General features: G+C 40.9%; 1 protein-coding gene across 1 annotated transcript in view; it reads left to right on the forward strand.

Annotated features, from left to right (window-relative positions):
• Positions 1 to 2,109: 2,109 nt before the first annotated feature.
• The window catches only part of LOC104162323 (myosin-10-like), a gene marked incomplete at its 3' end in the record, with an annotated part of 13,921 nt that continues 8,008 nt past the window's right edge, over positions 2,110 to 8,022 (forward strand). The window contains exon 1 of the mRNA XM_009701029.1: positions 2,110 to 2,454. Within this exon, the coding sequence (XP_009699331.1) occupies positions 2,110 to 2,454 (345 nt within the window). The remainder of the gene's footprint in view (positions 2,455 to 8,022) is intronic.

The following is an 8,022-nucleotide window of genomic DNA, read 5'->3' on the forward strand; positions in this document are numbered from 1 at the left end:
CAGAACATGTGTAGGTTTTTTTTTTCCCTCCCCCTCCCCACCACTAGCCGTCTTTTGGGAGAGCTGAATTCCTGCATGATAAATGTGCTCATTTGAGTATTTTATTTGAATGCCATTGTTAACAGAGGAGCCCTGGGTACTGGAAGCTGCAACTTGCTTTGCTTCTGCAGCGGGTCTTTTGTGATGGGCTCTGTGGAATTCAAAGCCAAAGTGTCAAAATGACCCTGAGACTGCCTGTGAACCCCCCCCCGTGTTAGCTGCATTCTTCAGGAACTGGTGTAAAGTCAGTCCATGCATTCGTTTCAGTCTTCAGCCTTTAATTTCGCTGGGGAACTATAATGATTAATTTTGTCATATGAGTTTTATTTGACCTCTAGGTTTTACTGCATCTCAGTGTGCAGCACTGAGACCGAGCTGATCATAAATGCGTTTGGCTGTCTGTCATACCTGGCCGGGGAGCTTTTGGAGACTTACACGGAGGTGCATTTGCACACGAGGGCAGCAATGGTGTTTCAGGTCTTTGTTGGAACTTGAGCTGTAGCCTAGCACGGTGGAGACAAAGAGCTTTCTGAATTGAGATTGGAAGATCAGATATTAAATTTGTGGGCTTCTTGAGCCAAATGTGGCATTCCTTGACTAGTGTTTTCATTTTCCTGGCTGGCTGAGGAGTCCAGCTATCACTCAACGATTCCCTCTTTCTTCATTGACTTTTTCTCTTGGAGGCTCCTCTAAAATACTTCAAATGTTGAGTCATCACCTCTTGATTTGAATTAAGCTGTCTGTGGTAAACGGTCTGCTGCTCAAACCTCTGAAGGGTTCAATGACTTCATGCTTACTTTAATGTAAAGTTGGACAATGTAACAAATGTCCATGCTGTAGATGGAGACACAACTATTGTATTTAATTATATGTTCTTCTGAGGATGGGTGTGTTGCCGAACTTCCATCAGGGTGCATACCGTAGTATGAAAGATGACAAATGCGGTTTGCGAAACCTTGCTTTTGAAGCTACCCTTTAGGTTACCTGCTGGAAAAGACTGCCATTAGCTAACGTGACATTCTTCAGCAGAAAAGATCTAGTGTGTGGAAAAAATAAGATATTCAGTGACCTGAGTACTAGGTGTCAGGCTTGACCTTGTTGTTCCTCGGGCAGTTGCAGATGAAACTGCTAGCTCCAGGAATCCTGGATGTGACAGTGAAGATGCAGTGGCCTCTCTTAGAAAGAGGCAAATAGGTAAAATGAGCGTGCAGGAGCTCTTGTCAGTCAGCAGTTCTTCTTTCCCCTTCAAATTACCTGTGAAGCTGCTGGAAGATCTAACATCAGCATTAGATTGCTGTGTCTTGAGCCTCAAGGTAAACTTGAGATCTGGAGATGGTTTTTTGGAATGTGGCAATGTCAGCACTTGAGACTTAGAGCAGAAGCAGGCTGTAGAAATGCAAAATCGTATGTTTTTCAGGAAGAATATGAGCAAGGTTTAGCTAGCTTAATGGCTTGCGGAAACCCCAAGTGTCTCAAGTTCTTGTCTGTCATTGAACATCCACATTTTAAAACATGTTCTAGCTGCCTTCTGGTTACTGTGGTTAGCTATGCGCTGAACATTTTTTATGTTTTTATCTATCTATAATTTCTTTTTTTTACTGTTGAATTGAAGTTGAATTTACTGGCGAGCTTTTGTTAAATTTGCTCTTCTTCCTTATTTAAGCACAGAAGACAGATCCATGTTTTTCCTGCTTGTAACTCTCGCATTTGTTGCAATGTCTCGCCCTAATTGATGTGCAATTAAAACCAGTTTATATGGAGCTTCCTCTACTGGGTCTGGGATTATACTTGACAGATCATTTAAACTTTTATATGGGAGTTTAGTCTATTCAGAGGGCCACTGTGTGAATAAGGGCTCTCAGCTGTATAGCAATTTCTTTAGACTATGGAAGAAACGAGCAGTGCTTCTTCATTGAGAGAATGTCCAGATATTAAATGATAGATCAGTTAATTGGTGTGATATAGCTCCATTCATTTAATGGCTAAGAATATGGCATGTAATGTACTCTTTGCCTTTTTTTCCTCTCTGATTTACAGGGTAACTGATAGCAGACACCTTCACTTCCTACAATGGCACAGAGATCTGGACAGGAAGATCCGGAGAGATACCTCTTTGTGGATAGGGCTGTAATCTACAACCCTGCCACCCAGGCTGACTGGACTGCTAAAAAATTGGTGTGGATTCCTTCAGAGCGCCATGGTTTTGAGGCAGCCAGCATCAAGGAGGAAAAAGGGGATGAAGTGTTGGTTGAACTGGCAGAGAATGGAAAGAAAGCACTAGTCAATAAAGATGATATTCAGAAGATGAATCCTCCTAAGTTCTCTAAAGTGGAAGACATGGCAGAATTAACCTGTTTAAATGAAGCCTCTGTATTGCATAATTTAAAGGATCGGTATTACTCTGGGCTCATCTATGTAAGTACTAATTATTAGTTTCATTACAGGTGCTAATTCAGCTGAACTTCTCTGATTCCAATTCCTTTACCTATTTGAAACAGTGGAAGTGGGTCTCGTCTCTGATTTTGGTAGCCTAAATACTTTTTGTCCCTAGGGTTTAGATTAGTCCAGGGTCTTTTTCTGTGCTGTGTATGGGTCAAGAACTCTGTTGTCATAGAACAACTAATAAAAAATTCTCCTATGGAAATAATTCTGCAAGCATCTTTCAAAAATAGACTGGTAAATGGCAACTCTGGGTGCTTAGCTCATGCTGCTTGTTAGAGCACTTGCCTCAGACATGCTTAACTGCTGTGGTGAATAGTATCAAATGGCTTGTTTGAGCTGATGAGAGATTACAAAACCTAACTTTGCTGAGTTACTGTTGTTTAATTGCTCACAGGAGTAAGCATATATCTTGTTATAACTTGCTCTGTATTAAAAATGATAATAAGAGGCTAAGCTATTCTTTAAAAGCTGAAGTTGGAGAGTGCTAGGAATGCAAAATGTCTTTTTGGAATCTAGTATCAACTTAGTGGGCCAGGAAAGAATGTGTTCAAGTGCTTAAAATAAACCAATAAGATAAAGCTTTCTTTTTTCCAATGGTTTTGAAGCACTAATTGGAACATCTGGCTTATCACCATCTTTCTATAGAGTTAGGAATTGCAACGCCATTGATGCTGCTTTTGACCCCGTTCCTTCCTTGAACAATGTTAAATGAGTGTCTGTGCCGTACAGTTAAGAGTAGCTTCTTGTCTCTTGGCAAACTGATTGCATAGTGACTTGTTGAGTCAGAGTATCACTACGAGTGACAAGTAGGCTTTCTATCTTAAAGGAAACTGGAACATCTGCTTAAATGCTTGGCTCACTTTAGTAAACAGTTGTTCTAAAGCTGAAATCCATTTTGCTTAGTTCCACTAGTTAGTTGGCTTGTTTTGCCCTCCATCTAGGTAGTAATGGGGTACCTTTTTCTCTTGACCCTTGGTAGTATTTGGACTTAGTAAAAATTATGTGCAACTTCAAAATATTCTTTGTATTTGTGCTTCTTTGTTGGTTTGCTCTGTGGGTTTGTTTTTTTTACCCTTCCAAGGCCTTACATCAAGACCCTTACAGCAGAGCTCAGTGAAAAATAGTTCTGGAATGCTTCCTGCAAGCTTATAAGTAAACTAATTGGATAATTAGTAAGGACTGGGTAGCAAATTAAAAGTAAACAAGTTCATAGGCTGAAAGTTTTCAGTAGATGTATCAGTCATAATGCTAGTAGTTATGGAATTCATTACAACTATTCTAACTGTATTTCATTATGAAGGTTAAAAGCTGAAGGCCTTAAATGTCAAAGCAAGCTCTAGTCCAAGGACTCCATACAGTAAACATAGCCACAACTGCTTCTGGAGGATGGCACTGAGAACCTGTCACTCTTCTATGTACACAGATGATACAGTACTGTGTTACTTTGGATGACTGCCAAAAAACTGCCCTGTATGAAAGACTGGCTTATCGTATACGTGGACTTTAAATGATATCCTATAGGTGACTTACCTTTTTTTTTTCTTTCTTTCCTCCCACTTCCCCAAAAGGTACTTTCTGCTTCCATTCTCTAGCTGTTGAGGCAGACTCTAAAACTTGATTCCCTGGCATTGAGATACTGCTGTCACATAGGAAGGTTACTACAACAGTATATTACTAATGACCTTCCCTGCCTCTGAGCTGGAAGAAGTTGGTTGGGATCAAGAAGCGAATGGATTTGTTGGCCTTAACTGGAGGTCTGAGTTACAGGCATGTTGCTGGAGGATGTTGCCGTTACCAGGACTAAGGTTTCTGTGCAGCTGTAGGAATGGCTTCTTGTTTGAAATTAAAACTCAGCTTATGTTTTGAAGGGGGATGGGGGGAAGCAGTTGCAAGTACTACTACTAGAGTAGAGGCTGAATGCTGACAAAGATCAATAGGCCATAGAGAGAAACTTCATCAAGAACTTGAGCTGGTGGGGTTTTTAGTGCAGTCGTGGTAGGGATCTCTGTCAGGGATCCCTAACCTTCTTGAATATGGTGCTGTCATTGCTGCTGCTGACTGCACAGCCCAAGGCAATTGCCATTGCCTGCATATCCTGCTGACATTTGCTTGGTGTAAGGAAAAGAGCCGAAGTTAACTGAGCTGATGAAGTGAATTATGGTGGTTTGGCCATAACGAGTCGGTTAAAGGTATGTTTTGATTTCCAGATAATACTCCCATAATAACCAAACTGAAGTCTTATATTTTGGTGTTGGTCTCAGGTAGTTAAGACGGAGATGGTGAATCTGATTTGGTTTCCTTTAATTCATAATCGGGAGCATGCAGTCTTGCCTTTCTAGGAAGTAGAAGGTGAAAGACTGTCAAGTGAAGTAGATACACATTTCCTTTCAATCCCTAGAAAGGAAACAAATGAGTAGAGGGATTTGGCCAGTAGGTCTAGTCATCTGTCTATAATCTACCTCTCCAAGATGACTCTGCTGGAGGAACAGGGAGGGCTGACTAAAGCTGGCTGGTGCCAGTCAGCATGACCTGGGCAGTGATGCTCATTTCATCGAGAGTTTCATGTAACATCTGAGTCGGGATGGCGAGGAGTTTCTGGAACTTCTAGCATTTCTGATGTCTGCCAAGTGACATGATCTTAGGCTTTGAGTTGCATTATTACTGTGCTGTGGGAGATGAACACAAATGGAGAATGTGGAAGACCGGTGGCTTGTAAAAGCATGATGTCCATGCTTGGTCCTGTCTTTATTTCTGGTCTGTTCATGATAGCACAGGAGATGAAAGGTAGCAGGACATGTACAAGAACTGATGGGAAGAATGGCTGGAGTGTAAACTATAGTGATTCCAGTTTTGCTTTGGAGATGAAATAACTTAATTTCTTTCTTCACTTTTAACATCACCTATTCCAGTTCTTGCCACAAAGTTTATTTTGACTGTAACTGGAGAATATGTTAAAAAGAAAAACCTTTCCTAGAGAAGCTGCACTACCTTTGCAAAGTCTTTTGAAGTATACTCTCTCTATATATTCACCCCTGAGAATGGGTAAATCTATCATGATGACTTCTTGCACTTGGACTTTTCTCCTTAACCTGTCAATGACTAAGCATGATACTGCAGAATCTGAGTCCCCGAGGTGATCTCTGCTCATGTTTGAGGCTTGGCTTTCGTCTAGCGCAAGTGTTGGTTCTGGGAAGGTGCAGCCATCTACAGTCTTTTTGCCTTTTTTTTTTTTTTTTTTTCCCTCTCCCCTCCTCATTACTTCTACCTTTGGTAGGAGTTTTCATTCTTCCTTGTGTTTCATAGCTGAATTTTTCCAGATTTTGTTCTTTTCTAGGGATTTCAGCATTTCTTATGACAGGGATATATCATTTGAGTTACCAGTACTCTAAATTGGTCCCTCAGGTCTTGCTGTAGTGGCAGCTTCTAATGGGTTTTGGTCACCTTAAATGCTTGTGAACTGTCAATTCTTCAGCTTCATGTAAAACTTTACTGTTCTGCCTGCTCTGCTTTAGAGTGGCCTGCTTTAACACTAGTTTCAGCATAGTCTTAGTAATATCCTTTGTTGCTGTACATCAGAAACTGGAGGTAGTTCATTGTAAGGATACCTGGAAGGAATACCCAAAGGCTTAAGATGTCCTTTGAAGATTTGGAATAAACATGATTTTGCTCAGACTGGTTTTGTGGTGGTTCTTGAATACCCTCATACCATGATGAACAGAGTTCCAAGTATCTTTCTGGAGCCATTGATTTAATAAAGGAGTCTAGTTGTCAGAGGTTTTGGGTCAGCGAAGTGTGTAGCCTGGGTGAGGAAACGTCTTTATTTTTACAAGACCTGCATGTAAAATGCCACTGTGAAGGCTTCTAGATATCGACCCTAGATTTTGGTTTCTGCTTCAGCTGTGTCAGCAAAATATGATTGGGGGCGGGGGGGGGGAATATAATCTTTGAATCAGACAATGACATGGAGACATCCACTGGGAATAGTGGATGTTAAGGGTCCATCAGCCTTGAATGCTACTAAATTCTCAAGACCGCTGTTGCCTTCATGCTTTGTGGGAAGCTGTGATAGGCAAGATGACTGCTTCAGTAATTCTCCTTGTCACTGCTTCTTGAGGCTCGGGGTTTCTCATGAATCAGCTTCCAAACTCTTCATGGTCCAATATGGCATTTGAAGGTAGGAAATCAATGAATTTGGTTTTTGAACTGCTGTGCTATAAGCTGCAGAGGTTCAGGAGCAGGTTTGTTCATGGCTCAGAGGTTTGTGGTGTCAGTTTGCTGTTGGGGAGGGTGTTTGAAGCCCAGGTGAAGAGGTGACTTTGGCTGTCCGAGCTATAGCTGTCTCCTTTAGTTGGAGTCCTGGGAAGACGGAGACACTTGAAATGGGTCTGTAGTTTTGGTGGGAAGGGGTGGGAGTGGCAGGGGAGATGATAACCAAGGAGGATTTAGTCTGAAAACAAAGTGCTAGGAGGACAGATGCTGTGCTTGACAATATGGAGGGGAGAAATACTTAGGTGCTTTGATGGAGAGCTACGAATAAGGTCTGAGAGCGTCAAAGGAGTTTCTGGTGTAGAAAGAGGTGTTTTTTCCATCTTGATCTCTCTACACTTCAATATCAACAACGTATTAGCTTCGGTGTCTGCTCAGAAAGGTTGTATATAGGCACGTCAGTTTTATGTTCAAAATTAGGCTTCTACTCCAAGTTCAACACCATTTGACTCATATGGCTGATCTGAAGGAAAGAACTGTGTTGGTATTTTTTCTTAAGTATTTAAGTTGTTTCTTACCACTTTTATTTTCCCTGCACTTGGAAGAGAGAGTGGCTAGTTAGTGTGCAGTTTGAGAGTAATTTTCTTTTGCTTTAGAGCAAGGTGATTCTCTCTTTTATTTTTTAACTCCACATGTAAATTTTGACGGTTGCTATAGCACTTCTAGAACTGCAAAAAGCAAAGTGGTCAGGAGTGTTCCTGATCACTCTAAATGTTTCAATGCTTTGTTAGGCAGCATTCTGGATATAACTTAGTGTTTTGAATTTTTACATCTATGAAAAGCATTTCAGTTAATCAAAATGCAGCTAGTTGCATGGATCAGGTATGTAAATACATTTCTACTTAAATGGAAAGCAAGTTGTTCTTGATATTGCAGATACTGGCTGGAATTGGAATGAAGAAGCTAATGACTGTTAATACTTCTAAGTCAGGGCTTGGTGACACTTTTTCCGGCAATTTAAAGCTCTGCTTTTGTGTCTGTACCTGTTTTGGTGGCAAGAAGGAGCCTTCAATTTCCCTTTTAAAGCATAATTTAAACATTTAGATGTTCCTACATACTCAATTAACGTTAAAACATAACCTTATACTCATCTTGTTAACAGAAATACTTTGTTAAACCAAATGTGTTTCTTGCCAAGTCCACTAGCAAACACTAATAGTGTGGATTCTCTAGGGGTTTGACACACCTTGCTGATTTTCCAGAAAAGTGTAACATCTGAGTGGCAGATGGCTGTGTTTGAGTGGTCCGACTGGTAAGTGCAGACTAATATCGGAA

Source organism: Cariama cristata, unplaced genomic scaffold, assembly GCF_000690535.1.
Source record: "Cariama cristata isolate BGI_N322 unplaced genomic scaffold, ASM69053v1 scaffold40605, whole genome shotgun sequence".
Classification (NCBI taxonomy): Eukaryota; Metazoa; Chordata; class Aves; order Cariamiformes; family Cariamidae; genus Cariama; species Cariama cristata.